Source organism: Cricetulus griseus, chromosome 2 (assembly GCF_003668045.3).
Source record: "Cricetulus griseus strain 17A/GY chromosome 2, alternate assembly CriGri-PICRH-1.0, whole genome shotgun sequence".
In the NCBI taxonomy this organism is placed as follows: Eukaryota; Metazoa; Chordata; class Mammalia; order Rodentia; family Cricetidae; genus Cricetulus; species Cricetulus griseus.
Genome location: NC_048595.1, coordinates 455,354,361 through 455,367,576, shown reverse-complemented (window position 1 = coordinate 455,367,576; position 13,216 = coordinate 455,354,361). Strand labels below are relative to the sequence as shown.

At 45.0% G+C, this 13,216-nt stretch overlaps 1 protein-coding gene across 1 annotated transcript in view; it reads left to right on the top strand.

Annotated features, from left to right (window-relative positions):
- The window catches only part of Mtcl1 (microtubule crosslinking factor 1), a 116,343-nt gene that overhangs the window by 6,168 nt on the left and 96,959 nt on the right, over positions 1 to 13,216 (top strand). Inside the window, 2 exon segments of the mRNA XM_035441173.1 lie at positions 5,209 to 5,433; positions 6,687 to 6,845. Coding sequence (XP_035297064.1) covers positions 5,209 to 5,433; positions 6,687 to 6,845 — 384 coding nt within the window.

The window sequence follows — 13,216 nt, the reverse complement described above, 5'->3', positions numbered from 1 at the left end:
TAATATTTAAATATATCCAAACAATCTAATGCTAAAAACAAACTACTGATTAAGGACCCCCCCCTTTATAAATCCCATGTGTAAAAAGACATCAGGGGCTGGAGAGATGTCTCAGCAGTTAAGAGCATTTACTGCTCTTACAGAGGACCTGGATTCCATGTCCAGCGCCCACATGGCGCCTCACCACAGCTCTTAAGAGGCCCATGCCTTCTGTGCTCTGCAGACACGTGGTTCACATAAATTCATGCAGGCTTATACACATAAGTTAAAAAAACAATAGGAAATCTTTAAAAAAATGCATGCATGTGGGAGACATTGGCATTTTCAACTTCACTTACTGTATCAAGACTGTATCTGCAGAAACAAGGCACGTTCTGCTTTGTTTGATATTCCTAAAAATTAAAAAAAAATGGTAGACGTCTCTAATGTACAGGAACACACTGTCTTCTGTAATTTAGCATGCCGTCAGTAAGTTAATGGAGTGTAGTGTTAGCTTGAACAATCCCAATCCACCACGACCCCAGTCCGAGTCATAGTTAGTACCTTGAGTGGTTAGTAATCTGCCTCGGGGGTAACTAATGACTTTCACTAGAAGATCACCGAAGAGCACAGCCTTCCAGGCCATGGAAAGAGTTGAAGCCTCAGCTTAGCTTTGAAGCAGGCCTGCTGTGGCAGGAAGACATTTGAGCTCTCCGGTTCCTGGCCTCTGAGATGAGACTCTTTATGTCTTCCCTGGCTGCGGCAGTGTTTGCTTGAGTACCAGTTGCTCTAGAATGTTGTGGATGGGTTGCCATCCACTCTCAGGCTCTAAATGCCAGGCAACTTTTCTTAATTGACAGGGACATTGGGCTTTTAAAAAGTGCAATTGTAGGTTTGTTACTGTTTCGTCTGCCCTGCATGTAACAGCTAATTTGCCGTGTTTACTAGATAGAAGCTGGGTGTCTGTGGTAGCAGACAGCCATGTTTGCAGTCAGCTTTCCCTTATTAGCTCTGAGACATAGAGTACAGGGCCTGGCCTCAGTTTGGTTTTTTTGTCTCTAAAAATGGAGGCTTATTTTAGGGTTAGCAAGGAGGGTGAAGTACATAATATAGGGTACCTTCTGTTTCAGAAATTTATAGGTTATGGAAACAGTGGTTGAAAGGAAAATAATTCTGGTCTTCCTCTAGTTTCCAGTGCTGCTAATGTAGGTGGTTATTTGTGCCCAGAATAAAGTTATCTGTTTATCTATGGCCTGTGGAGTGATTTGGAGGTATCAGCATAAAAACCACAGCTCTCATCTGAGAGGGACTAAGAGAGTTCGTTCTGGAGCCCTTCGGAGTGACCATGGCCCAGCAGTTCCACTGGGTTTATATAGCTCTATACTTGATCTTAGCCAAAAGGCCGAGAAGTGATGGTTTATATAGTTCTACAGCACAAAGAAAGTCACATGTCAGGCAACCTTAAAACACTGGTGGGTGCACCAGAGAGGTGGTTACAGCGATGGGGAAATCTCTGGGTGCTTATTAGCTCTTGGATTGGTGGAAGCTGTTGCTCTGTGAAGTAAATAGCTTTTAGGGGGATTTTATTTATTATCACGAGATGTTAGTTCAGATACAGATTGGGACAGGGCATGGCTGTTCCAAAAGTCTAACACTAGCCCAAGATAAAGTGATTAGCTCTGAACCCCGCATCTCCCCACAGTACTGAAATTCCAGCCCGTCCACCAGTCTCTGCAGACACAGACTCCTTCCAGGAGTTTCTGTTCACAGCCAGACACGGTGTCTTCCCAGGGATTTTCATTCACAGGGGTGAAGGTGCATAGAAAACTCTTTTTAGTGGGTCATGGCTATTTATTCATCTCTCAGGCATAGCCAACAGCAGGGTGGCTGAGGTAACCCTGTTGTCCTGTGTGAAAACTAAGGACATTTTAATATCTGAGAACTGTATCTTCTATCTTCTTATGTAAACAGCATTTTAAGAGCACAACAGTTAATTCCCGGCATTCATGCCTTGGCTTTTTTTTTTTTTTTTTTTTTTTTTGAGACGTCATCTCACTATGTAGACCAGTGAGTGGTTCTCAGCCTTCCTAATGCTGTGACCCTCAGTATAGCTCCTCATGTTGTGGTGACCTCCCACCAACCATAAAATTATTTTTATTGCTCCTTTGTAACTGTCATTTTGCTACAGTTATGAATCATAACGTAAATACCTGTCTGTATTTCCCGATGGTCTTAGGCAACCCTAAAGGGGTCGTGGCCCACAGATTGAAAACCCCAGGGTAGCACATGTACTTACCCTGGCCATCCTGAGTGCTGAGACATCCTGAGTGCTGAGATTAAAGACAGGTGCCACCACACCCAGCAGACTAGTTTAGATTTATAGTGATATTTTCGATGTTAACATAAAACTGTCTGTAAGAGGGTTTTTGAACATTGAAAGTGGGTGAAGGCTTCTCTGTGTGTGTATTTTTGTGTGTGCACTGCATGTGTGTTCCCGTGTATGCCAGAGGTTGATAGCTGGTCTCCACTTTATTATTACTATTCTGACAGGGTCTTGTTGAACCCAGAGCTCACTGATTTGGTTAGATTAGCTGGCCAGCAAGCCACAGGAGGGGGTCCTGTTGATCGGAGGAAGCTAAGAGGAAGCTGCCAGCTGGGATTAGGGGGATGGGCTCCCACATTGGTGCTCTAAAGCCATTGTGTGTAGCTGAGGTGTGTGGAGAGATCTTCCTCCAGGCCTGCCCGCCGTATTTCTACGTGTTCCCTTTACTTCATCTTTACCCAAGATAATCTCATTTTTTAGGATATTTCTTTCCATCCAGGGTCCTGTCAGGCTGAGGCGCTGATGTGGGGAAACCTGTTCTTTTTTGTAAGCAAATCCCCAGCCTTGAGAACAGATCAGGATTGGATTGGGGAGGGTGGTGAGAACCCGGAACAACAAACTGAACAGCCGGGCAGAAGAGGGCAGTGGAGGGCGTCCGGGGGTGGGTGGGAGTTACTCGCTTCTCTCGAGTTGTCGGTATTAACGGAACAGAGTAAACAGGAATGACTGAGAGTGTCTTACGCTGTGGGCATTTGAATCAGCAATTACTAAACACACTATGAACATTTGTAGGATGCTTTTCCTCCTTGAAATTGCTCCTTCTTGAAATATTTTGAAACATTTCCTATTCGGTAGAATATATATTCTGTATACTGCAGCTACACTTGCTGGTTTGGGGTGGGGGTGGGGGCATGTTTTCTTTACTAGGCCTCGAGATTGGAGCAAAGCAAAGTTGCAGTTAAGTTTGAGTTGTACTGTGTTGATGATTTGGTCTTTCCTACGTGTTCATGTTTTCCTGTGTGCTCATGACACAAATGTTTTCTGAGAGCCCGCTGTGCGCCTTATGCCGCCTTGGGTAAGAGCCAGGGGACAAGGTCTCAGGCCACCAAAGCTCACTCTTGGGGTAGGTTGAAAAAGATTTTAAAAATGCACAAATAATACTAAATGGTGATAGGAGATGGGAGACAAGAGAGAGACAGATAGACAGACAGGGGCTGGTCAGAGGACCCCATTTACTTCACACCTCGTGGGAGGGTTTGAGTCCCCGTGGCCCCCATGGATCTAGGCAGGAACATTTCTAGGAGGGCAGAAGGGGAGGCACACAGTCCCCAGGAGCCCTGAGGCCCAGTGCGGTGGGAAGGGTTTCAGGCAGGACTTGAGAAACACAAGTCCTGGAGGCTTTGGTAGTGGATGGAGTCACCAAATTAGCATAGTAAAGGTTAACACCGAGCCGGAGAGTAGACCTGGGAAGGAATTGGAGGCCTGCTGGGAAGCGTGGAGCCTTGGATGGCTTTGCTTCTGTTTGGGATTAGGATTGAGAAACCTGAATAAGGATTGAGATTTGGGAGCCTGGGAGGAGAGTCACCCACTGAGATGATAATAACACTTTCAGGAGTATGGGCTGCAGGGGTGGGGAGCGGGGAAGCTGGGAGCCAGGGATGAAGCCTCAGATAAAGTGGTTTTGTTTGTAATTCTAGAACCAAGCTCACCTCATTCCTTAGAAACTAGAGTTCCTTGGACTGAGGTTGATTTTACAGACAGACTGAAGAAAGCAGAAACAAAGAGCAAAGAGCAGACTGGGTGTTTCAAAGTGTGTCTCCCTGCAAGGCAGGGCCAAGGAGAGGGAACCTGAGGAAAATAGCAGTGTACTTCTCTGGTCACCAAGGTTACCCTCCTCCCAGTGAAGGTGAAAACCCTGTCACTGTGGAAGTGTGCCACCATGGCATTGAGACTGGCCTGTTTGGGACATCCTGATTTTTCCGAAGGTCACATAACAACACAGTTTTGTTTGATGGCATGGGAAACAGTACAATTTCATTTTGATATTCAGACTGATCTGTGTAGGGGTCTAAGGCATCTCAGACAGGGCTCATCGTAGAACAGTGGACTCTATCTTTTTTTTTTGGGGGGGGGTCCTGGAACTAGCTCTTGTAGACCAGGCTGGTCTCGAATCACAGAGATCCCACCTGTCTCTGCCTTCCGAGTGCTAAGATTAAAGGCGTGGGCCACCACTGTCCAGCTTTGTTATTATTATTTTTGGTTTGGACTCTATCATTTTATGTAAGGTTTTTGCATTCAGGGAGTTCTCATCGTGCTCATCTTTACAGTAAAAATGGGAGGTGTGGGAAATGCAGGAGGGAGACGGGGGGGGGGGGGAGACTAAACCCAGTGTGTGTTTCAAATAGTGGGAAATGTTTCTCACTGGGTAGAATCACTGGATGCTGACATTTGTATCATCAAAAATAAAATTTTAGAGATGTCTTCCAGGGCAATCGACAGTTATTATCCTACTAAACTTTTTGTCCACCGAAGGCGAAAGGTCTGTCTGGTTCACCGTAGTGCCTACATTGTGCCCTTGGCTTGACTCTGAAGGTTTAGTTATTTGTAGAGCTGATTTCACCTCTGGATATGTAAGGAAATAAAGGAAGCCAGTAAATGGTGGAAGCTGTAAGGAGTCATGGTGACTGTGTTCAGGGTCCTCAGTTCAGAAGAACACTTGGTGACATTATCACCTCATGTGAGAATTTCCAGTGGTCCCTTGCTGTGTTATGTGGTATGAGCTGATGGGTACCTATGTGGCATTCGGTGTGTTGTGTGAATGGGTTGGGGCGGTGAATAGAGATAGCTACATCCTTCTAGCTCACTCCTGCCAGGGTCTGGCTCACCTGTGGTGTCTGGGTTCTTAGGATGAGCTGGATGAGCTCCGTGCAGAGATGGAAGAGATGAGAGACAGCTATCTAGAAGAGGATGGTTACCAGCTGCAGGAGCTCCGGAAAGAGCTGGACCGAGCTAACAAGAACTGCAGGATCCTGCAGTACCGACTCAGGAAGGCGGAGCAGAAGAGCCTGAAGGTGGCAGAAACGGGGCAGGTGGACGGGGAACTCATCAGGAGCCTGGAGCAGGACTTGAAGGTGAGTGATCTCCCACGCATGCGCGCGTGGCATCCCATTCCTAGGAATCTGAGGTGGTAACTCCACTCACTCACCTACCCAACATGTCTTACCTACTGCTCTTGCAGAAGACCTGGATTCAACTCCCAGCATCCTCACAGTGGGTCACAAACATTCCAGTCCCGTAATGTACAATGAATGCCCTCTTCTGGTCTCAGTGGGCACCAGGAATGAACGTGTCATACAGACATATATAGGCAGATACCTCTACACATAAGATAAATTATTTTATTATTATTATTATTATTATTATTATTATTATTATTATTGGTTTTTCGAGACAGGGCTTCTCTGTGTAACAGCCCTAGCTGTCCTACAATTTGCTCTGTAGACCAGGCTGGCCTTGAATTCACAGAGATCCACCTGCCTCAGCCTCACCAGACGAGCGCTGAGATTAAAGGCATGCACCACCACCGACAGGAGGTTTTGGGTTTAATGTTTGTTTGATAGGAAGCTTATGAGTGCAAGGAGAATTGGTGTTATTGCCGATACCCCATGAGGAGACAGTTCTATCCAGGGTGGCTTTGTCGTAATAAAAGCCATGTTCTCCTTTATAGTGTAGTTTCATGTTTTAAATCATACATTGAATATCTGTGCTGCATAGACACATCTGAGAAGAGGGACTCTCAGTTGAGAAAATGCCTCCGAGAGACCGGCCTATAGGCAAGGCTGCAGTACCTTTTCTTGAATGACATTGACCAGTGAGGGCCCAGGCCATTGTGGGTGGAGCCACCCTTGGGCAGGAGGTCCTGGGTGGTATAAGAAAGCAGGCTGAGCAAGCCATAGGGAACAAGCCAGTAAGCAGCACGCTTCTGTGGCCTCTGCATCGGTTGCTCTCCAGCTTCCTGCCTTGAGTTCCTGCCCTGTACTGTGGAATTATAAGTGAAACAAACCCTTTCCTCCCCAAGATGCTTTTGGTCACAGTGTTTCATCACAGCAATAGGAACACTAAGACTATATATTCATTATTCAAAGTGTTTGTGTCTGAAAGGGGTTCAGATTTGAGAGCATTTCAGATGTTCAATTTTTAGATCAGGGGATGCTCGTCATGTAGAACGTCTTCCATTATATATATACAGGTCTGTCTGTCGCATGTTTCCTGAATGCTTGCTACAACTAAGCTAAGGATTCTTCCTCTGGGGCTGTCGGAATATTCCCTTAGCATCCCCCCCAGACTTCATATCCCAATGATTATCCCCAAATGTCCAATGCAGGTAGCCAAAGATGTGTCCGTCAGATTGCACCACGAACTGGAAACTGTGGAGGAGAAGCGTGCGAAAGCAGAGGACGACAATGAAAGTCTCCGGCAGCAGATGATTGAGGTGGAGATATCCAGACAGGCCCTTCAGAACGAGCTGGAGAAACTCAAAGAGGTACCGGGGAGACACGGGGACAGTACTTGGATTTGCTAGGAATTAGGGACTCCTCACATCTCGTTTTTTGTGCTGGAAGATGGAAATCAATAAACAGTGGGGGGCTATTTGACTCAGGAGCTAAGGACAAATATATATATATATATATATATATATATATATATATACACACCTATACATATATACATACACACACATCTATATTTTCATTGTAGGCAAATAAAAAATAAATCACATAAACACACAGATGCAAAGGAGATTATGGAACAAAGGCTGTATGTTGCTTGCAAAGCCAAAAGTATTTGCTATCTGACCTTTTGCATAAAAGGCTTTGGAACTCTAAATTCATTTCCTATCGTTTCTATTCAAGTGAGCTAGCTGTCCATTAATCCCTTCAGTATGTCCAAATGTAGTGTATTATTACAGAATTAAACAGTAGCCTCCCCCGCCGAATTTTTTTCTCTTCCAGTGAGTTGGGAGTATATTATATTTGTTCATCAAAACTCTAAAAACTTCTGGGTGTGGTGGCTAATGCATTTCAATCCCAGCACTCGGGAGGCTGAGGCAGGCAGATATCTGAGTTCAAGGCCAGGCTGATCTACGTAGCCAGCTCTGAGCCATCCAAGTCTACATAGTAAGACCCTGTCTCTAAATAGCAGCAACAAAATCCTCTGTGAATAGATACATGCTACACACACATATACTCTTTTTGCACACACATATCTATATATTCAGCCAATATGATTCAACATAGATATCTATATATAGGCATAGATATTTTCAAATGAATGTTACAGAGTAAATTATTCTAGCAAAGTAGTCTAGAAAAAATACTTCTTTTGCACATGGCAATGTAAATTCTGACGACTTTTCTTTTTGAGTTTGTTATAAGATGGAAGCTGAGTGTTTTCTTGGAAAACCCCCTACATACTGACAAAGTGACATCGTCCTGGGGAGGGCTGTTTCAAGCTGGCATATGACCTGCTGACAACCACAAGTAGCAGTTCATGTCCTTTGGGTCCATTCTAGTTTCATTCTGTCATTCCCACCCAAATGTCCAGCACCACCCCTGGTTCGGGCAGGGTCCTGAGCTCTAGGGCTGAAGACATGAACTCAAGGTACCCAGGGCTTTTTTTGAACTCAAGGTACCCAGGGCTTTTTTTGAACTCAAGGTACCCAGGGCTTTGTTTTTTTTTTTTTTCCCAGAACACAAACCACAGCAGAGCAACAATGTTGCCGTCTCTCCTGCCACCTTTGCTTACAGGTTCTTTATCTCTCATCAGTCGGGTTTTTCACTGTTGCCCCTCTGTAATGTGAGCCCCACTGAAAGGGCAGGGCCTGTCTGTCTGATTCACTGTGGGATCCTTGATCCTGGATGGGGGCCTGATGCATGCCCAGTGAGGGAATGAATACAGAGATGAAAATACCAAGCCTTGGCGATCCCGGCTTGTTGGGGTAGGGAGTCGATGCTGCACCAGAGCCCAGAGGCCAGCTTCTGAAGGTTTGCTGTCGTCTGAGCACAGCACACCCCTTTCACCTCCAGGCTGAGGAAGTTGGCCCTCTGATCATGGATTTTTTCTTCATTTGCTGTCACTGGCACCTTTTTGTGTGTACGTTTGCTTTTTGTTTTTAGAGACAGGGTTTCTGGCTGTAATAGTTCTGGCTGTCCTGGAATTATCTTTGTATACTGGCTGGCCTCGAACTCACTGAGATCCACTTGCCTCTGCCTCCCAAGTGCTGGGATTAAAGGCGTGCGCCACCACCCACGGGCTTACTGATACTTTTCCCTGCTTTTCCTTTGGTCATAATTTCCTGAAACTGCTGTTTTACAGGTCAAGCCCTACCTGTGTGCATAGAAAATAATTCAGAAGTATATATGTATATTTTTTATTTCAATTTACATTCCAATCACAGTTCCCCCTTCCACCCCGCCTCCCTCCCCACTCCACCCCCCCAGTTTACCACTTTGGCAGAAGTATATTTTAAATTGATATGGATAGATGTTTTGGCATTAATATGTAACTATATATATTCTAGTTGTATACATGTATGTAGCAATGTACACACATATTATGTATGTACACATGTATGTATGTATGTATGTATGTATGTATGTATATGGTGATGCCAGAAGGTTCCATGACCTCCCAGATACTGAAGTCCGGAGATACTCAAGTCTGTTACATACAATGGTGTAGTCTTTTGATAGGACTTTAGCACATCTGCATATTTTAAATCATTTCTACAGTATTCATACTGTCTAACACAATATAGTCACTATATAAAGAGTTGATTTGTTAACGTTGCTTAGGGATGAATCCGAAAAATCTATTCTACCTACTCAGGTTGACAGCAGTATTTATGGTGAACTATTTTATACCCCTGGTTGGTTGAATCTGCCGTTGAATCTGATGCAGAAGACTGACTACACGAGCACACACACACACACACACACACACACACACTCTTAAGCAAGGACAGAGTCTGCATGTGTTTAAATGGATTGTGTTAAGACTTAGAATTCCTTGGGAGGGAGAAATGACTGCTGTTGTTTTTGACATGAAAAGAAAAGCCATAGGAAGCAGGGGTCATCCCGGTGCCCCATGCTGGCTCAAGCAGAGGTGAGGAGTGAGAAGGTATCAGCCCCTCCCTGTGGGTTAAAATGATACAGAGCAGTGGCTCCGTGGAGCTGGAATAAGCATTTCACCCCCAGAGTTGCAGTCGTCCAGGGGGACGGTATTTTTATACCAAACCGCTACAGGATTGCATAACGTATAGGAGTCTCAGGAGGGTTAGACACTGGTAGAGGGTGCTGGGCGAAGAGAACGATGGAGCCAGGGGGTGTAGGGTCCCAAGGTGGTGGAAAAGAGCTTGCTGGGAAATGCCACCTGTTGTCCCCAGAGATGGCTTGTTTTCACAAAAGCTAAAAAGCACACAGTTGAGTTTGGCTCTGGTGAGCTGTGTCCTTCGTTGTTCCCCCCTGGCATTTTGTAGATGGATGCACGATGGCCTAAAAATGCAAGGGGTTTTCCTACTCCTGAATAACAGAGTCCTTGTGTGGAGCAGCCTGGCCTCGGACGACCTGAGCATCCCTGCTGTAGTCCTTCAGTAAAGCTCTGTGATCTTCATATTTCAGGGGCCTGGTAGACACCGCCAAACCCCAATCTCCTATTACTGTAACCCTCCTCCTGCCTCTCCTAGGGTCCTGTAGTTCCTAGGGCTTTGGGTGGTAACAATCACCACCCCTCCCCCGCCCATCTTCTGTGGTTTGCCACCAGCTTTGGACTCTGTTCTGCTTTTTTGGTGGTAATTGGCTTTGTGAAAATTTTGTAATCAGGTGAGTGGTTTCCAGTAGTTTTGGGAAAAGAAGGCCGGCTGCCTGTGGGTTTGGAATTGCCGTGGGAGTGACGGGTGTGTTTTGGAACCAATCAGACAGAAGTGGTGGCTTTATGCCCCGTGTGAATGTACCAAATGCCATTGATTTGTGCGCTTGAAATAGTTGGTTTTATGTTACATGAATTTCAACTTCTTTCTAAGTGGTCTTCTTCTGTCGTACTTTACCAATATTTTTGGGGAAGATGTGGATGACCATGTGTGTTAAACACACACGGTTTCTAGTATCTTTCTCTCTTTCTCCTTTACCTCCCTGAGTTCTGACAGTCTTAAACAAACTTGCCCAGGCTCTTAGTCCTCTGACTTCTTATCGTGGCACAGGTGACCAGTCCTCACTGCCTGGCCTTCACTCTTTCTCTCTGTGCCCTCCTTTCCCCATCCAGGATGCAGACTGGAGATAGGGAAAGGATTGCCAAAAGGGTGACTGAGGACTTTCCCCTCTGGCCCTCTTTAAATGAGAATGGGTGTGTCATGGGAAACTCGCTTTCTCCGTTGATAGATGAGAAGGCAGGAGGACTGACCTACTGAGCAAACTGGCCAGGTCTCCTGGTTGCTCCCTCTGCTTCATTAGTCACGGTCCCTGCACCCAGGAACAGACCCTTGGCCCTGCTGCAGAGTTCAGGCAGTTGCTCTCCTGAATTCCCTCTTGTAGTTTCTTCAGATCTGCCACAATGTCTCAGAAAGTGAAAGTGGGTGAACTTAGCTTCCACTTTCCTTTTTCCTTTTTGGTTTTTTGAGACAGGATTTCTCAGCATAGTCCTGGCTGTCGTGGGACTCGCTCTGCAGACCAGGCTGGCCTCAAACTCACAGAGATCCACCTGCCTCTGCTTCTCAAGTGCTACCAGGCCTGGCTAGCTTCCACTTTACAAAGATGGTCACCCTTAGGCTTTTTCACTCTACAATGACACCTGCCCCCAACTTTTTGAATACGGTTATTATAGTAGGAAATTACCAATACGGAATCAGGTAGAAATATAAGGGTATTTAATAGGGAAAAGCCTTACTTACAGAGCGAACCAGCCAGCCGGTGGTAGTCTGTACAGCAAGAAGCAAAGAGAAAACGAAACCGAAAACGCAGTCCCCCTACTCACTCTGACCACGCCCTCACAAGCCCTCAGGTACTCCTGTAGCCAGCCCCTAAGAAGGCATGGCTACAGATTCCCCTACAGTTTATATACTAGACACAAAGAATAAGTAGCTAGGTTAGGGGGCAATTTCTGAGGACAGAGATGTCATCCCAGTGAATCAGTACTGTGGAAAGGAGGTTGAAAGACAAACTCAATGTCAGATCCCATTAGTTTGTGTTGTGATTTTGAGATTTGGGATGGTCATAAAATAGAACCAGCCCTCTCGCTGGGCCAATGGTAGAACAGTGGGTTTTGTGGTGTAGGATCAGGGAAAGAGAAGACGAGGGAAGAAGCCTGGCGGGTGGTGTGTTCAGGTTAGGGTCAGGAAAATGCCGTTGTCACATCGGTAGGAACTGGCTTGCTCGTGTTATCTAACTGTTGTGTCTCTCCTGGTTTCTCTGACAGTCAGACAGGCATGCTGTTGGAGTGTGTTGTGTGTGGAACTCAGCTGGAGAATTTTATTGGGCTTTGCTCTGGTTCACTGAGCCTGTTGCAGGTGCTCTCCGAGCAAACAAGCGGCCTCATATATTTTATTTAATTGGAGTCACTAGAGCCTCGAGAAGCCAGAGGGCTTTTGTAGACCCTGGATGTAATGTCATTGTGGGTTTGTGCTTAGTAAGTGAGCGGTTAGTTAGATGTTATGCTTCTGTGTGCACGAGAGACCGTGGCTGCTCCAAGTCTGGGTGGAGCTTTTCATGTAATTCCATTAGGGTGAAATTTTAAAACTGAAGCTTCTCCCACAGAAGGGAGAACATTTTATGCATTCGGTGTGCTAATATGAAGTTTGGATGGAATCATATTTCTCTGTCTACATTTTAAAGTCTAAGTAGGTTTAGAAGTTTTGGGATAAATGACCCTCATCAGTTGGTAATGGCATTGTTATTCGAATTTCCTGGTTTTGCTATTAAGTCTCAACTTTTCTCATTTTATCGTCTCTAATAAATGAATTTTGTTGGCATTTGCCTGGGATAGCTTTTCTGTGGTTCCTTTAGTTTCTGATTTTCTTTTCTTTCTTTTTTTTTATTAGTTCAAATTAGGAACAAGCTTGCTTCACATGTCAATCCCTTCTCCCTCTCCCTCTCCCTCTCCCTCCCCTCCCCCCTAGTTTCTGATTTTCTATGATTACATTTTAGGTTATTATTTTTTATGAATCAGAATATAGCTATGTTTTTTGAAATGATATATCAGAAGCACTTTTGAACCAATGAGTTTAATTCATTTATGCCATTGTGGCTGTTAATAAATGTATTGATTCATTTTGATCATTCTATTTTGTGTTCTTTACTTTCCATGCATTTTTGTTTATTTGTTTTCTTAAATGTTGCCTTTTCTTTGAGTTTTTAATTCTCTCATTTTCTCTCTCGGTTGGGACACTGTACATCCTATTTCTGTTGTTAATGTGATTCTCATATTTCACGTGCGTGTTTGACTTGAAGTTTAAAATTACTACGCTGTTGCTTTTCCAAGACGCACATCTCTCATAGAGCTAATCCACTCTGCCCTTTCCTGTCATTATTGTTTTAGTTTCATCTTTTAAAAATCACCCCTCTTAGCTGATGTGCCTAATAGCCATGCTGATTTTCATCAATTACTTACTACGTTTGTCGGCTTGTTCCTTTTCTTTCCTTCTCTTTGTCATGCTTGTGTGTGTGTTGTGTACATGTTTGTGTGTGTGTGTCCACTCGAATATGAAGGCCAGAAGCCACATGGTTTTCTGAGACACGTTTTCTCACTGAACCTGGAGCTGACTGAGCGAGCTAGCCTGGCTGGAGCAAGCCCCAGGAATCATCCCTTCTCATCCCTCGCGCTGAGATTCTGGCATGTTCCAGGGTGCCCAGCCTTTTATTTTAT